The following is a 17,718-nucleotide window of genomic DNA, read 5'->3' on the forward strand; positions in this document are numbered from 1 at the left end:
AATGTTTAGCACACAATGTAACGATGCTAAGACTCCAGGACTAAACACTCCTTTTTCCCCTAGGCTGCTGCCATCCAGCACATAGAATCAGCAACCATTGAACTGAATAAGATCTTGAAGGCAAAGTACCCCACCGAGATGATCATCGCAACTAGGTCAGTCTTCCTTTGGCTTGCAACTTTTCAGTTAGTTTTTCCTCTCATGCCTTGTTCTAGATATGGGTCCTATTTTGATAGTTTGGGGTGCTAAGGCCAAGGAAAGTATATCTTTACCATCTGAGTTTAATTTCTTCCAACTCAGACCTCCTAAATGGAAAGTTTAGGAAGAAAGAATATAAGATTTGAGTAAGAACTTCTGCTACCCCCAAAAGGCAAAAATCCAAGCCAGAAAGTTGGAAGAAGGGTTATGGAAGATAAACATAACATGAAACACCATTCAGTGGTATAGCATAATTTGGACATTTTGCTTCTCATTTGATGTCAGAAAGGTCTCTTAGATGCTTTATCACAACCTGAGCAACACTTTAAACTCTTCTGAATGTGGATTATTCATTCCTCTTGGAACTGCGTGAAGTAGTTTCAAAGCTCGATGGTACTTTTCTTTAAGTCACATTCCCCATGTGTTTCTACACTACCACTATCATTATGTTTGTAGAGGTTTAGCTGAAATCTTGAAATACAGTCAATTCAACCAAATGTGAAAGTCTGATCCAAGATGAACCAGTTAAATTAGCTTCCTGAAAATTAAAAAGAGGGATTAAGGAATGCTAGTTAAATTATTTTAGGTACCTGCATATTTCACCATATGTACATACACAAGCAGAAGAGATAAGGGAAGGGGTTTGGAGGAAAGTCTATGACAGAAAGGAAGGAACAATCAGGAATGAGAAATGGAGAGCAGAAGGAATAGGAAGGTGGGGACTGGTGATGAGAGAAGAGTTCTCACTAGGGAAAGACAGAAACAAGCTGAAGGTATGGATTGGCCTGCCGATGTCCATTCCAGTGGAGAAGCAGTTATAGAAACCAGACCTTCCACCATCTGTACCCCATAAAGAATTTTGTCCCATATTCTCTAGGGGGTAAGTGTTAGGGGAAGATGGCCGGAGGGTTCTGAACTCCAATTCTATCAGGACCCACAGAGAGAAGAGTAAAGGGGAAAAAGGGGGCATTCAGAATTAGTACATGTGACTAAGAAATGAAGAGAAAGCAAGACCGCAGAAAAAGGGCAAATAGATATAAATATAAATAGATAGTTATAGAAATAGTAGTTAACCCGTATCTGTGATTTTGGGAGGACTACTGCAGCTTCCAGTGGAGGGAATTGGGACACAGAACTCTGGTGGTGGGAAAGATGTAGAATTATATCACTGTTATAATTTTGTGGGTAAATATTAGACCACTAATAGAAAAAATTAAAGATAGAGAGTTCTAAATCGCATGAACTAAGTCACCTATCTTATCTTTCCAGATTCCTATGCCTAGCTGTGGATGATTTTGTGGCTGACATTGTAAAGGCCTGGAGTCAGATAAAGCAGAACAATACAACGATAGAGTCTGTGATTTTGAAAGTAAGTTTCCAGTCCTTTTGCCTTATACCATTTGCAGGAGCATCCTTCCCACACCATTTTAGAGATTTTCTTGTTTGTTTGTTTGTTTGTTTAGAAAAAGAGAAATCAGAGCAGCATTCGAGTATATAGGGTGTTGAGGGAGATCAAACCCAGGGCCTTATATATGCAAGTTCTGTGATTTAACTGCTGAACCATCTCTTAGGTCACACGCCCACCCTTTAATAAAACTAACCAGGTTTCTCTTTCACTTGGAATTGCAAATGAAAAGCAAGGGGGTATAGCTGACAGGCCTTTTTAATAGGAAAACATTAACTTCTTTCACCAAATGAAGAATGTGGTGTTGGACATGCTTATTCAAGTATCATGCACATAAACATATGCCAAGCGTCTGCCCACACCCAGACACAAGAGTACACCAAGGATGTAATGTACACACATGATTTTATTTTTTTAATTTTTATTTATAAAAATAAAACACTGACAAAACCATAGGATAAGAAGGGTACAACTCCACACAGTTCCCACCACCAGAACTCCGTATCCCATCCCCTCCCCTGATAGCTTCCCTATTCTTTATCCCTCTGGGAGTATGATTTTATAAGAAAACATCCTTGAAAATATGTTCAGAAAAATTCATGCTAGAAATACATCCATGCTTGTGTTGAGTTGTGTACATGCACACACACACACACACACACACACACACACATACACACACACATTTTTTGTGAAATTATACTCCTTAAATCATATGATATTGCAAAACAATGTCAAGTACGTTCTGCATTTTTAATATGTGTTTAAAGATTGTTTATTTCATACAGAAAGATAGAGACAAAGAAGGAAAAAGAGAAAAGGGACACACTATAGCCCCAACCACCATATGTGGAATTTCCCCAAATGTTATGGTGCTCCTATGTGATGTTGGGACTTGAACCAGGCTTTATGCATGGTAAAGTGAGTTATCTCCTGACCCTGAATAAAATCAAACTAGAAAATATGAGACATATATCCACACTTCACCTGTATCGCAACATCACAACAGCTAATACTTTCATAGTACTTAGTCTGGGCCAGGAACTGTTCTGAAGACATTTAATGCATTAATTTATTTAAAATTCATAACTTGCCTGGAGTCACAAACTACTAAATAATAGAACTGGGAATCATGCCATAAACATGCACTGCCCCACAACATGCACAGACAGACAGACACACACACACACACACATATATAGAGATACAACCACAGCCATGAGAGCATGCCTATTGGAACACCAATCCAGAAATATTGGTCTTTTCTTGTTTGTAGTGTTATACATACCACAGGCTTTTCCATCAGGAGAAACTTTTCAGCATTCATTGAGGCCAAGAGCTGCTCAGGAATAAATGATCTTTGTTTTAAAGTATTTTCCCCCTCCAAAGTTTCATCTCCCCATACATATCCTTCTTTTTTGTTCCCCTCTTTCTCTCTTCTTTTCTCTTCTTTCTTTATTTATTTAACCCTTTATTTTTTCTTGTCTTTTTTTCATTTTTTTTTCTTTTTACCATCAGGGATATTGCTAGGGTTTAGTACGTACATAACCCCACCACAACTAGCAGCCATATGTTTTCTTTTCCTCTAGATAGAGGGTAAGAGATAGGGAGAACCTGAGAGGGGCAGAGGCAGAGAAAGAAGGAGAGATACCACAGCACCTCTCTACTGCTCATGAAGCTTCATTTCTGCAGGCAATCCCATGTGTTGACCTGGGTTTCAAACCCAGGTTCTTGCACTTGATAACATGTGTACTGAGTGAGCCACCTACAGGCCCCTATGTGTATCTTTCTATAATTAATGTTCCTAACTCACTACTATTCCTATTCACCTTTCCTCATACTGTCTATGCTCCTTAATTGGACCTGTCAGGCATAGATCCTCCTAACAGTGCCTCCCTCCTCATACAGAGCGACATCATGTATGACAAGCTCAGTGTCCTGATCGATGTCCTAGCTGAAGAGACAGCAGCTGAAAAGAGTGCAGCAGTGCATACTGACAGCAGCAAAGTAGATGGGAAGCCCTTCTTCATCCCCCCAATTGACCACACGACCAAGTGCAAACTGGAGCTGACCGTAAAGGCCCAGAATCTCCAGAAATCCCTGAAACTGATCATATTCCAAGTTGAACAAGGTAAGTTTCCCAGGGCTGCAATGACTGAGGTGGGGGAAAGAGATGGTTGTGGTGAATGGTTGACTGATATTGCTCACTATTTGAATCCACTACCCCAAACCAAAAGCCAGCCCTCAGATTCTGCAGATTTGAAAAGCTTCATGCAGATAAGCAGCCCCATTTGACTCCTCCTACCTCACGGGCTCTGGCTAGTCTTTTATTTAAGGAATTAACACTATGTTAAACAACTCTAGATGCTAAGTGGCCTGGCTTCAGGCTCTGTCCGATTCTACCAACAGCCATGAATATTTTTCTTCTGCCAGCTCCTGTTTCCTTCCAGCCTGCAGGCCTATGACTATTTTAGAAAGAAAGTAGTGCTTCACCCTGCATGTCCTGTGCCATTGTAATCAGACTCAGGAGGCCTTAAACTAGTCCTGGCAGCTGTGGCATTGCTTTCCATTCCCTACAACTCACGACTGTATGGAAATTTCCAACTCAGTATGAAACCTTCTGATTTACTTTTTAAAGAATTGGTTCACTTTTATTCAGTTTGGCTTTGAAATGTTTCATTTGATTTTTATTGGGGAAATGTTTGACAAGATAGCTTTTGTTTCTTGGGTACTGTTTCCCTTCTCCCCAAAACTGATTTAACATTTGATTTCCAACTTCTCCTGTAATACTCCTTTGAAAAGCAGATCAGAAGAGAGTGTAAGGCCAAGTGTGCTCTTACCTGAACTATTAGATCTGGGCAGAATTCCATGTAACAAGGAAGTCCTTTTGACTGGCCTTTGAACCTTAGCAATGGTACCTTCTCCTATGATGGTACCATTATGTGCCAAGAAAGGACATCTTCCATCTGCACTGTGGAAGGATTAAAGTCAGGTTTTTTTCTGTATTTTTGTAGTTAGTTTACAGGTACTAGGCATCAGATTAGTCTAATGTAGACATCACCTTCCACAACTAACCTTCATCATGTTCCATCAACATATACAGCCATTTAAGAAATGCGGCCATGGGAAGAGATTGAACTTGTGAGCTTTGGCACAAGCTGGACACCTGAGCTATACAACATATTGGCTAGTGGAAAGTGAATTTCTCAAATATTCCAGGCATGAGTTGAGAGATTCCAGTGAAATAATTATATATTCTAGAGACTTAAGATTAGAACAAAAGTCTTAAGAGTAAATGAATTAATAAGAAAGTAAGAATAGAGTTAGAAGAGCAGTTGGCTCTTACATTGACTCTCAGCTTCTCTAACTATGTTCTCTGGGTGTTAGAAAAAAATAAAAGGGGCCAGGTGGTGGTGCACCTGGTTGAGTGCACATGTTACAGTGCACAAGGACCTCATTTTGAGCCCCCCCCCAGTCCCCACCTGTAGGAGGGAAAGCTTCGCGAGCGGTGAAGCAGTGTTGCAGGTGTTTCTCTGTCTCTCTCCCTCTCTACCACCCCCTTCCCTCTCAATTTATGGTGGTCTCTATCCAATAAACAAATAAAGATAATTAAAAAAAAGAAAAGAAAAAGTAAAAGGCTGGTGAGACAGCATAGTGGTTATGCAAAAAGACTTTAATGCTTGGGGCACCACTATTAGCCAGAGTTGTGTAGTGGTCTGGCCTTTCTCTCTGTATATGACTCTCTCCTCATTAAAGTAAATAAAATATTAATAAAAAGGAAATAAAAAAGTAACCAGTGGCACAGAGAAGGCTCAGTCATAGATATAAAGACTTGTGGAGGTAGTACTCTCAATACAAGCGGCACCATGTTGTCAAATGGAAGTCTTTATTATCTACTCACACACTGATTGGAACTAACTAAACAAAAGAGACTTTCAAGAAGTGTAACCAATCCTCTCTTCTTTATCTCCCTTTCTTCCCTCCCTATACCCCTACCTTTCTCCCTTCATTTTTTTTCTCTACAGTTCTGGATGAGCAAAGCCGACAAACATTATCGGTTAGGAACTTTAGTTCAACTTTCTTCCTCGATGATGACTCAGAAGATGTTAGCCAGATGAGCCCAAGACACGGTAAGGATTTTTTTATTCTCCTCTTCCTATAGCCTTTACCATTATCTGCCAGTTCCCAGAGAATAAAAGTTTGTTTCCATATCTCTTCGTTTAGCCATAATACTACCCTGCAATGGCTGACCCTTCTTTCTCAGAAGCCTCAAACTATGAGATCCCATGTCACTGTTCTCAAGTAATGACTCCTTTAGAAACTGAAAAGGTTGTTCTGATGAAACCCATGATTTAAAAACTGCTTTTGGGGAGCCGGCAGTAGCACAGCAGGTTAAGGACTGGCTTAAGGATCCTGGTTCGAGCCCCCAGGCTCCCAACCTGCAGGGGAGTTGCTTTACAGGCGGTGAAGCAGGTCTGCAGGTGTCTATCTTTCTCTCCCCCTCTCTGTCTCCCCTCCCCTCTCCATTTCTCTCTGTCCTATCTAACAATGACAACAATAAAACAGCAACAATAAAACAACAAAGGCAACAAAAAGGAAACAAATAAATATTTTTTTAAAAAAACTGCTTTTTACCACCAGCAAGCAAGTAGTCAAGTTTTACCATTCTCTCAGTAGAAGTCTTTATCCATCCATAATGACTACTCTAGAAAGAGAAACCGCCCCCCCCCCCATATCATCCAAGATAGTCACTGAGAAAATATTAAAAATTAAGTAGGAGGAAAATGTTTCCTTGTTTTCATCTGACACCAAAGTGATAATCTTTTCCATCTAGGTTCTCGTCGTGACACTGTATCTTCTTTATGTTCTCTCCAAAGTGAAGACCTAGATCACCTCAACTTAGACTACTTACATTCCAAACCTGAAACTATGTAAGTATTTGGCTCTGTTACCTTTTTATACTTAGTCTTTTCCCTGGTTATAAGCATATTCTCTTAGACTCTAATACTACCTGTGTGGCCTGCAGGAGTAACTAACCTGAGTCTCAGTGTTCACACATGTAGAGGAGAATTGTCGAACCTGCCAACTTGCCACAGAGATTTCTTGTAATTGAGTTTGGTCATGCAAACTATTTGCATTGAAATGTGCTTAGTGCCCACAGTTAAGTGCTATAGATGTTGACATTTACTACTATCACCCATGAATTTATCAATATTTTTATTTTTAAAAACTGTTTTTTCCATTGTTGCCTTCAATGTTAACTATTGGAAATTAACGTACCACAATCTTTATATTTAATATATGTTATATATTGGTAAACTAAATGATAATTAAGGGGATTAGGTAACAAATCTAAAGGCATCTGTCTCACTAGCCATGTCTATTAAGAATATTACCATTTTGTAGCAAATGATAAAATTTCATCATTTTTTATTTCAGAATAGTGTTCCATTGAATATGTGTCCTGTAACTTCTTTATCTAGTCATCTGCCATTGGGCATTTAAGTTGTTTTCATATTTTGACTATTGTAAATAATTTTGTAAAAATTCTTCTTAAAATAACTAATAAAAAATGAGGGGAAAGAACACTTCCTCTGTACACCCAAAGGATATTCCCAGAAGTCAAGTTGCCCAGTATTCAGTCATTTTGAGTGCACATATTACCATGTGCAAGGACCCAAGTTCAAGCTTCTTTTTTTTAATTTTTCTCTTTTGTTGTCCTTGTTGTTTTTCGTTGTTGTTGTAGTTATTATTGTTATTGATGTTGTCGTTGTTAGATAGGACAGAGAGAAATGGAGAGAGGAGGGGAAGACAGAGAGAGGCAGAGAAAGATAGACACCTGCAGACCTGCTTCACCGCTTGTGAAGCGACTCCCCTGCAGGTGGGGAACCGGGGGCTCGAACCGGGATCCTTATGCCGACCTTGTGCTTTGCGCAAGTTCAAGCTTCTTATCACCACTTGTAAAAGAGGAAGCTTCCTGAATGGTAGGGCAGTGCTGCAGCTCTCTCTCTCTCTCTCTCTCTCTCTCTCTCTCTCTCTCTCTCAAAATAAATAAATAAAAAATAAAAATCATTTTAAATGTTTCAAATAACATCATATCAATAACATTCAAAAAGAAAAACTACTTGACTATTTTCTGTAGCACACACACACACACACACACTTTTATTTTATTAGTCTTCTTTCCCCACTAATGTAAAAGTGCTTACAAGGAGTTAAGTCGTCTCTGAAAACAGTAGTAAAGCCTTTACTCATATCATACATTTTTGTCTAAAATACTCAAAACATTTTTATGGGAATAGGTCAAGGACTATTTCCCTGTATTGTATGTAAAGAAATGTTGTCCACTAATGACTGAGGGTCTTTAAAGATTATTCCTTATTGTGGGTTCTAGTACTGCTGACTAAGTGTCATCTTCTACAGCTAACAAACTAGTTGTTTATGCAATAGGTTAAACACATGTACCTCTAAAGGACACTACAATTTATGCCCAATATGGAAGACACGTTCCCTTAATAGTTCTCTTTTCTTCCTTCAATTATTTCTAAATTCTCTATCTTGGAAGGATAATTTGCCTGCTCCTTCAAACTTTGCCAGAAAGTACATACTGACCACACATATAAAAATGGTCAATTTCAAATTTAGTTACAAATAAAATAGAATTTCAAGTCAAAATATGCCTGTAGCAAACCCACAATGTGTGTGTGTCTTTGTGTGTGTATGTGTGTGTGTGTTTATGCATGTCTGTTTTTGGTTTGTTTGTTTTTGCTTTTGTTTTGAAACACGCCAGCCAAATCATGGGTAATTTTCTAAAGATACACCATTACATTCATAAAATATATTTTGACAAGCATTATTTTATGGGTAAACATTAGAAGAGGTGAGATTGATATACTTTGGAATCCCATTAAGGTCCTTACATATTATGAAGTTTATGATTGGACTTACATGATTGTTGCTTGTTCTCCCCTAACACTATTGCTAATGTAAAATACATGCTTTTCATGCTCTCCTCCATACTCAAATGGACCTGGTTCTTAGTAGAAATATCAACAATTACCTACTTGAATAAAATCCTCAAGGCCAAAGTTGGTTCATTTTCAACAGTATGTTCACATTTCAAACTAAATTGTATAGATAAAAGAAAAGAAGATGATGATGTCATATTCTCTTTCCTACCACTGCTTTATTCCCAGCTATTTCCCAGTTGTTGTTTTTTTAATCATGGAGATAAAATCTTGAGGCCATGTAGTGGTGCACCTGGTTGAGCGCACATGTTACAATGTGCAAGAACCCAGGTTCCAGCCCTCTGATCTCCACCTACAGGGGGAAAGCTTTGCTAGTGTTGAGGCAGTGCTGCAAGTGTCTCTCTTTCTCTCTCCCTCTCTATCTACTCCTACTCTCTTGACTTCTGGCTGTATCTATCCAATAAAGAAAGATAAAAAATATTTTTAAAAGAGATAAAAATCTATAGTCAATGACAATAGCACTTTTTAAAATTTACTTATAAGTATTACCAAGACCATAGAATAAGAGGGGTACAGTTCCATGTAATTCTCACCAACAGAACTCTGTATGCAGTCCCCTCCCCTGATAGCTTTCCTATTCTTTGTCCCTCTGGGAGTATAGACCCAGGGTCACTATGGGTAGACCCAGGGTCACTATGGGGTGCAGAAGGTGGACGGTCTGGCTTCTGTAAGTTCTTCCCTGCTGAACATGGGCATTGACAGGTTGATCCATACTCCCAGCCTGTCTCACTCTCTTTCCCTAGTGGGGAAGGGCTCTGGAAAGATGGTGTTCCAGGATACATTGGTGAAGTCGCTCTGCCCAGGGAAGTCAGGTTGGCACCATCATAGCATCTGGAATCTAGTGGCTGAAAAGAGTTAAGATATAAAGCAAAACAAATTGTTAACTAATAATGAAACTAAAGAAAGGAGTATTGCAGGTGAAGATTTGGGGTCTCCATTTTGGAAAAAAGCTAGTAGGTCTATTTTAGGTATATTCCAAGGGGGCCATGACCCTACTAGTTTTTGTCTGAGCTTGACAGCTAACATGCAGATGACCTAAGTTATTGCCTGGGGATATGGAGTCATAATTGTAAAAAAAAAAAAAAAAAAAAGACTAGAAAGCTAGATCAGGGAAGAGAGTAGCTTCCAAATATGGGAAAATATTTAAATATTTCTAACTGTAAACCCCATAGATTTGATCCGAGGCCCATAGTCAGCACGGGAGCCTGTGTAGCCTCTACATCTCTGTAGGTCTGAGCTGGCATTCTGTGGTCATGGCTAGGAACATTCCAGGCTGTCCTAATTTCAGGACCCATCATCCTCAGGTGATAGGTAGAGTATGTTATTCAACCTCCCTTCAGAGAATGGAACATTCCCTACCCTTGTTTATCCACATTGAGGGCAAGGTCCTATAGGGGCCCCCAGAGGGGTCCACTGTGTTGTTCCTTATGGAGATGACCAGTAACAGGTCTAGGCCCACCATGTCTGTGTGGGAATCCCAGGACAGTAGCACCTCTTTACTGCACCAACACTTATCTTCTTCACTCTGTGTAATTACAGACGCTTCAAGGAGAAATGTGTCATGAACAACTATTTTGGAATTGGACTGGATGCTAAAATTTCCTTGGATTTCAATACCAGAAGAGATGAACACCCAGGACAGTACAAGTAAGGAAAAGAAACTCCCCTCCCTGCATACAAACCTGCAATCACACTAAACATCCATAATCCTGCATCCTTTACCTCGTAGACAAGCAACAAGACAACAAACGCCCATTAGAAGGAAAATACATGAGTCCCAAGGTTAGACTAGAGGGACAGCTATCACTAAATATTGACCTGAAATCCTGAATTTGGAGGTGCCTTCAAAATCTACACCTCTAGGTTGTTGTGTAAACACAGACTCAAATTTAGTTGTGCTAAATTAACTCAAGTTGGCAAAGTTCTTTCTTTGCTCTGTCGAGTCTGGCCATGTCCTAATGGCATTTTCAGATCTGGTTTTGCTTGGCAAGTCTATAAATTATCAGAGATATCCCTACTGGTTCTTGAAGTTCCTAACCTGGTTCTCCTTAAGCCATTTATTTTTTTTATCTCATTTGCTTTTTGCCTGCTTAGCCCTTCTGGTACTTTGATAGTAGAAACATGCTAAGATAGCCTCTGGGTCCTTATGTTAAATTACAAGTTAAAAAAAAGGGGGGGGGAGTTAGTGGTAGTGCAGCAGGTTAAGCACATGTGGCACAAAGCTCAAGGACTGGCATAAGGATTCCACCTGCAGGGGAGTCGCTTTACAGGTGGTGAAGCAGGTCTGCAGGTATCTCTCTTTCTCTCCCCCTCTGCCTTCCCCTCCTTTCTCCATTTCTCTCTGTCCTATCTAACAATGACGACATTAACAACAAGAATAACTACAACAATAGAAAACAACAAGGGCAACAAAAAGGGAAAAATAAATATAAATAATTTTTTAAAAAAGGATTACATTGGGCCCCAGGAAGTGGATAAAAGCACTGGACTCTCAAGCATGAGGTTCCTTGTTTAATACCTAGCATATTATGTGGCAGAACGATTGGTTTCTCACCCACTCTCATTAACAGATAAATAAATCTTATTTGTTTGTTTGTTTGTTTGTTTTGCCTCCATGGTTATTGCTGGGGCTCAGTGCCTGCACCACGAATCCACTACTCCTGGAGGCCATTTTTTTCCCATTTTGTTGCCCTTGTTGTCAATATTGCTATTGTTGCCATTGACGTTATTGTTGGATAGGACAGAGAGAAGTTGAGAGAGGAAGGGAGACAGAGAGGGGAAGAGAAAGGTAGACACCTGCAGACCTGCTTCACTACTTGTGAAGCAACCCTCCCCCACAGGTGGGGAGCCAGGGGCTTGAACTGGGATCCTTACACCAGTCCTTGCGCTTTGTGCCATGTGTGCTTAACCCGCTACACTACCACCCAATCCCCCAGATAAATAAATCTTTTTTAATATTTTATTTATGAGAAAGATAGGAGGAGAGAGAGAAAGAACCAGACATCACTCTGGTACATGTGCTGCCGGGGACTGAACTCAGGACCTCATGCTTGAGAGTCCAATGCTCTATCCACTGTGCCACCTCCCAGACCACAATAAATCTTTTAAAAACAAGTGTATATATATATATATATATATATATATATATATATATATATATATATATAATTTTGAAGGGTTCCATTTAGTCTTTTTTTCCTCTTTATGAGGCAGACTTTTGGTGCCATATCTAAAAAATATTTGCCTGATCCAAGATTTTAAAGATATGTTCCAAACTTTTCTTCTACAATTTTTTATTGTTTTAACTTTTGTTTAATTTCTTTATTGAGGGATTAATGGTTTACAGTCAATAGCAAAATACAGTAGTTTGTATATGTGTAATATTTCTCAGTTTTCCACATAATAATTCAACCCCACCAGGTCCTCCTCCACCATCATGTTCTAGGACCTGATCCCCTCCCCCCAACCCAGAGACTTTTACTTTGGAACAAGTTTTAACTTTTATATTTAAGTTGTGAATTTTCTTTGAGCTAATTCTTATATCTGGTATGAAGTGAAGGTACAAGTTCAGTTTTGCATGTGGATACCCAACTACCATAGCACCATTATTTAACAGAGAGAGAGAGAGAGAGATTTATGTTGGCAATTTTGCAGAATCAATTGACCACAAATATAAGGGTTTTTTTCCCATAGTCTCTCACTTCTTTTTTTTTTTAATTATATATATATATTTTTTTATTTAAATTTTTTATTTAAGAAAGGATTAGTGAACAAAAGCATAAGGTAGGAGGGGTACAACTCCACACAATTCCCACCACCCAATCCCCATAACCCACCCTCTCCCGTGATAGCCTTCCCATTCTCTAGCCCTCTGGGAGCATGGACCCAGGGTCGTTGAGGGTTGCAGAAGGTAGAGGGTCTGGCTTCTGTAATTGCTTCCCCGCTGAACATGGGCGTTGACTGGTCGGTCCATACTCCCAGTCTGCCTCTCTCTTTCCCTAGTAAGGTGTGTCTCTGGGGAAGCTGAGCAGTCTCTCACTTCTATTCTATTGAGCTATGTATCTTTCTTCTGCAATTATCATACTGTCTCCATAACTGAAGCTTTTGAAGTCTTACATTTTTTAACTTTTTTGTTTTAGAATTGTTGCCCTCATTCGAGGTATTTTAAATTCCCATATAGCCAGGCTTCTGTCTTTATAGATAACGAAACTGAGGAATCCAGGGAACTTAAGGTTTCAGAATTCAAATGTTTTTGTATTGGCCTTCTTGCATTTCAAAGCCCATGTCTTTGGTTCTACTTTAAAAGTTCAGAGTGAACTATAATTAATTGTCCTCATGATTATAACCCCCTCTTGTTTTTATCAGAGATATCACAGTCAACAATACTATTTCCAGTACTCTTCCCCATGTCTCCTTATACATATTTTATATTACTTTTTTAATTGATTGAATTTTTTACCAGAGCACTATTCAGCTCTACCTTATGGTGATGCTAGGGATTGAACCTAGAACCTCAGAGATTCAGGCATGAAAGTCTGTTGTGTAACCACAGTGATATCTCCTCATCCCCATATTTTCTCCACTGACTCTAGCTCTTCAATCAGCCCAGTTTTCTGAGCTTAAACACACACACACACACACACACACACACACACACACTCACTGAATCAAGTGCTATATTGATCTTGAAAAATCCCTTCACCATGCCAGTACAATTATGCTTCAAAGAAATCACAGACTGAGTTCTATGTTTTTAGTAAGATTGCTTCTAAGCTGGTGAAGTCCTGTGCTTCCAGTGTGGCACTTACCAGGGTATATAGCACTGACTCTGCTTGTGGCCTTTTAAAAGTATTGCTTTCTAAATGTAATCCTTTCTATGTCTGAGTCAATTATCCACAGTAAGGAAAAGTATCAAATTGGCCTACCAGTGAGATGCTGAGGCTTCACTGGGGGGTCCAGAACCTCATCTCAGCAGGTATTTGAATGTAGACAGCAGATCTAACCCAATATCCCCTATGGTGTCCTGTTAGCAGTCAGTATGACTCTGCTCTATTAGAAGGCGCCTGAGGAATAGGATAGTATCCCCTCTTGCTTCCATGCATCCATTTATCTCTATTCCTCTGACTGACTTTTTCTCTCATTTTCTCCCTCTAGTAGCCGCCTTAAGAACAAGATGTGGTACGGCCTGTTGGGGAGCAAGGAACTTCTGCAGCAGTCCTACAGGAATCTGGAAGAAAGAGTGTATCTGGAGGTTGGTGGAAAGGAGGGTAGCTCTTCCTAGGCTTGGAGAAAGGAAATCTCATGACTGGGAATCAGCTTTCCTTGAGCTTTCACTCTTATCCTTGATAAAAGCTCATAGGAAGAAAGCGTGAAGTTAGATTGTCATTTTCTGGCTAGGCAAATGACAGCATGAAGAGAAGAGAGTCCTTCCCCTATGTCTGTCAGGTGCTCCTTCTCACTGCTATCTAGAGTGTCAGGCAATGAGGGCTACTCCTTTTTAATAGTTTTAATTTACTTTTATCAGTGATTTTTAATTTTTTAAAGATTGAAAAATTACAGGAATATAGTTCTATAATGCATCCACCACCAAAGCTCTGTGTCCCTGCCCCCAGGATAACCACTACAGTGAGAGAGAAAGAAAGAAAGAAAGAAAGAAAGAAAGAAAGAAAGAAAGGAGAGAGTTTGACTACTTTTCCCTCAAAGTTCATGTATTTCAATTCTTGATATTGCACATATAAGTGAAACCATCCAGTAGTCTTGCAAAGAAATGTAGGTCATTTGGTAACAGATTATAAACTATAGCAATCAAAGTCCTTGAACACACACACACACAAAAGATAACATAAAATAAAACGGAAGGATAAAAGTCATTGAGTTTACCTCTGTCCCACTTCCCCACATTTTTAAAATGCAGAGCCAGGGGTGGGAAATAGCACCATCATTGTGTACAAGACTTTCATGTCTGAGGCTCCAGGGTTTCAGGTTCATTCTGAAGCACCACTGCAAGTCAGAGCTGAACAGTGTTCCAGTGAAAAGAAAAACAAAAAAGAAGGAAAGAAAAGAGGAAAGGAGAAGAGAGGAGAGGAGAGGAGAGGAGAGGAGAGGAGAGGAGAGGAGAGGAGAGGAGAGGAGAAGAGAAGAGAAGAGAAGAGAAGAGAAGAGAAGAGAAGAGAAGAGAAGAGAAGAGAAGAGAAGAGGAGAGGAAGGGAGGGAAAGGGAGAGAAGGGGAGAGGAAGAGGGGAGGGGAGAAAGGGAGAGGAGGAAGGGAGTGGAGAGGAGAAGAGGAGAGGAGGAGGGGAGTGGAGGGAGAAGGGGAGAGGAGGAGGAGAGGGGAGGAGGGGAGGGGGGAGGGGAGGAGGGAGGGGAGAGGAGGAGGGGAGGGGAGAAGGGGAGGGGAGGGAGGAGAGGAGAGGAGGAGAGGGTAGAAAAGCAGAGAGGAGAGGGAAAAGAATAAGGGGAAATTAGTCAGAAGATGAACTCTAAGACTCTTGTATATTGGATGCTACTGTATCCTGTCACATGGGCCCAGTTTTTTTTTAATTTAGTGGGATAGGAGTAGAGATAATGTGGAAGGAACAGTAGAGATACCTCAGCATTGCTCCACCATCTGTGGAGCTCCCCTGGTACCTTCCATGGAGCTCCCTTGCAGTGCCAAGGCTCAAAACCAGGCCTTCACATATGGTAAAGCAAATGCTCTACTGGGTAAGCTGTCTCCCACCCATCCCCTCATGTCATTCTTATAGTGGTTTGTCCCAGAAAAACCATCTCATTCAAATGTTAATAATACATAATACAATGAGGGTTACTCTTTACTTCCAGTGTGATGGAGAAGCCATTCCCTTGCCAAATCTGCAAGGCATCGTAGTGCTCAACATTACCAGCTATGCTGGAGGTGTCAACTTCTGGGGAAGTAGCAGAGCAACTCTGGTGAGTGTGAGACAAGGGACAGGAAAGGTCAAAGATATAACTCTTCTAAGGTCTCCCAGAAAGGCACTTAGTAAAGTAGCAAGTGGCAAATGGGGGGGGGGGTTTGAGGAGGGGAACTGGGGACATGTATTATCAGTAGTTAATGTGATCACTTTATTATTATTATTAATTTAATAATGATCAATAAGACCATAGGATAAGAGGGGTACAGTTCCACATGATTCCCACTACCAAAGTTCTGTATCCTATCCCCTTCATTGGAAGCTTTCCTCTTATTTGTCCCTCTGGGAACATGGACCTAGGATCATTATGGGGTGCAGAGGGTGGAAGGTCCGGCTTCTGTAATTACTTTTCTGGTGGACATGGGCATTGGTAGGTCTTTTGATCAATTCTTTTATGACAACTACCATCTAAGAGTACAAGAAGCAACCAAAAAATTCAGGGTTTGATCAGTTCCTAGGTATTGCCTAAGATTTGGATTCTCCATCCCTCAGACTTAACAGACCCTTGAAAGGTGATGTAGATCCAGCTGTTTTATCCATGAGTTATCAATAAAACATCCTGAGGACATGGTCATGACTCTTTGCCTTTGAGCTCATCCAAGAAGTTTATAAGGTCAATGGCGCTGGCTTTGGAGTTTTGTGATGGTAGATTTAGAAGTGCAGAAACCAGCTAAAAATTGGCTTCACAAAAGTGTTGAGAGGTGTGATCCTGATGCCCTTTCTCCAGATTGGCTTCTGACTTCATCTTTCCCCTCTTTCTTTCTTCCTTGCTTTCTTTCTTTCTGTTTTGTTTTAATTATTGTATTGCAACTCCCAGATTGGATTCTGCATATGACCACTCAGAGATCTATCTGAGCACATTTTTATTCTAAATAATTCTATAATAATTAGAGAGGGGGAAGGAAATAAAATGGGATTAAAGAGGACTGAGGAGATAACACCCTCAGTAGCATAATAGACTTTCATGCTTCAGGCATGAAACTAAAGTTCCAAGGTTTGATTCCCTGCACCATCATAAACCAGAGCTGAGAAGTTCTCTGGTCTTTCTAAAAATAAAATAAAATATTAGAGGGGAAAGACACAAACAACACTGTTCCGCCACCCATGGAGCTCCCATGTGATGCTAGGATTTGAACTTATAACATCGCATATGATAAAGAATGTGCTTTACTGGATGAGCTATCTCCTGGCCCTCATCTTTCCATATATAATCATTAATGAGAGAGAAAGAGGAGAGTGAGGGGAACCATAACATGACTCTGATACATTCTGTGCCCAGGTGGAACTCAGAATTCCATGCTGAAGAGTCCAATACATGATCCACTGCACCACCTCCTGAACTGCTGTATTTCCCTCTTTTAATATGCAGTAGGGGAGCCAAATAGTGGTGCATCTGGTTAAGCACACACATTACAGTGTGTAAGGACCCGGGTTCAAGCCCCTGGTCCCCACCTGCAGGGGAAAAGCTTCATGAGTGGTGAAGTAGGGCAGCAGGTATCTCTCTGACTCCCTCTCTGTATCCCCTTTCATCTCAATTTCTCTCTGTCTCTATCCAAAAATAAATGAATAAAAATATTTTTAAATTAATATGCAGTAGTAGAGTACATGGGTGAGAGCACATTACCATGCTCAAGGTCCCAGGTTTAAGCCCCCAATTCCTACCTTCAGAAAGAAAGCTTCATAAATGGTGAAGCAGTTCTGCAACTCTCCCTTTCCCTATCCCTTTCCCTTTGTCATTTTTATAAATTGCCATTGGGACAAGCTCAGTCATGTTGTAGACACCAAATCCCAGTGGTCAAGCTGGTGGCAGGGGAAAAAATTGTTCTTATCAAAGACAAGGTGTAATTTCTCAAGGGTGGTGGATGTGATATAGTTATTTTTCCTCAGGAATATGAGGCCCCTGCAATAGATGATGGGAAGCTGGAGGTGGTGGCGATCTTTGGTTCTGTGCAGATGGCAATGTCCCGTGTCATCAATTTGCATCATCATCGCATTGCTCAGGTAGGCAGGGAATGGCTGAACACCACAAAGGAGTAGAACTCAGGGACGTGGGGTTGTCCAATGAATTAACTAGGTATAAGAGTCCTAGGAATGGGGGACATAGCATTATAATCATGCAAAGAGACTATCATGTCTCCAAGGTCCCAGCTTCAGTCTC

At 40.3% G+C, this 17,718-nt stretch overlaps 1 protein-coding gene across 1 annotated transcript in view; it reads left to right on the forward strand.

Annotated features, from left to right (window-relative positions):
* Nucleotides 1–17,718, forward strand: part of DGKK (diacylglycerol kinase kappa) — a 235,778-nt gene that overhangs the window by 199,781 nt on the left and 18,279 nt on the right. Inside the window, exons 13-21 of the mRNA XM_060183573.1 lie at nucleotides 64–155; nucleotides 1,468–1,567; nucleotides 3,512–3,734; nucleotides 5,629–5,733; nucleotides 6,438–6,534; nucleotides 10,171–10,278; nucleotides 13,786–13,882; nucleotides 15,451–15,558; nucleotides 17,448–17,561. Coding sequence (XP_060039556.1) covers nucleotides 64–155; nucleotides 1,468–1,567; nucleotides 3,512–3,734; nucleotides 5,629–5,733; nucleotides 6,438–6,534; nucleotides 10,171–10,278; nucleotides 13,786–13,882; nucleotides 15,451–15,558; nucleotides 17,448–17,561 — 1,044 coding nt within the window. The remainder of the gene's footprint in view (nucleotides 1–63; nucleotides 156–1,467; nucleotides 1,568–3,511; nucleotides 3,735–5,628; nucleotides 5,734–6,437; nucleotides 6,535–10,170; nucleotides 10,279–13,785; nucleotides 13,883–15,450; nucleotides 15,559–17,447; nucleotides 17,562–17,718) is intronic.

This window comes from Erinaceus europaeus, chromosome X, assembly GCF_950295315.1.
Source record: "Erinaceus europaeus chromosome X, mEriEur2.1, whole genome shotgun sequence".
Lineage (NCBI taxonomy): Eukaryota > Metazoa > Chordata > Mammalia > Eulipotyphla > Erinaceidae > Erinaceus > Erinaceus europaeus.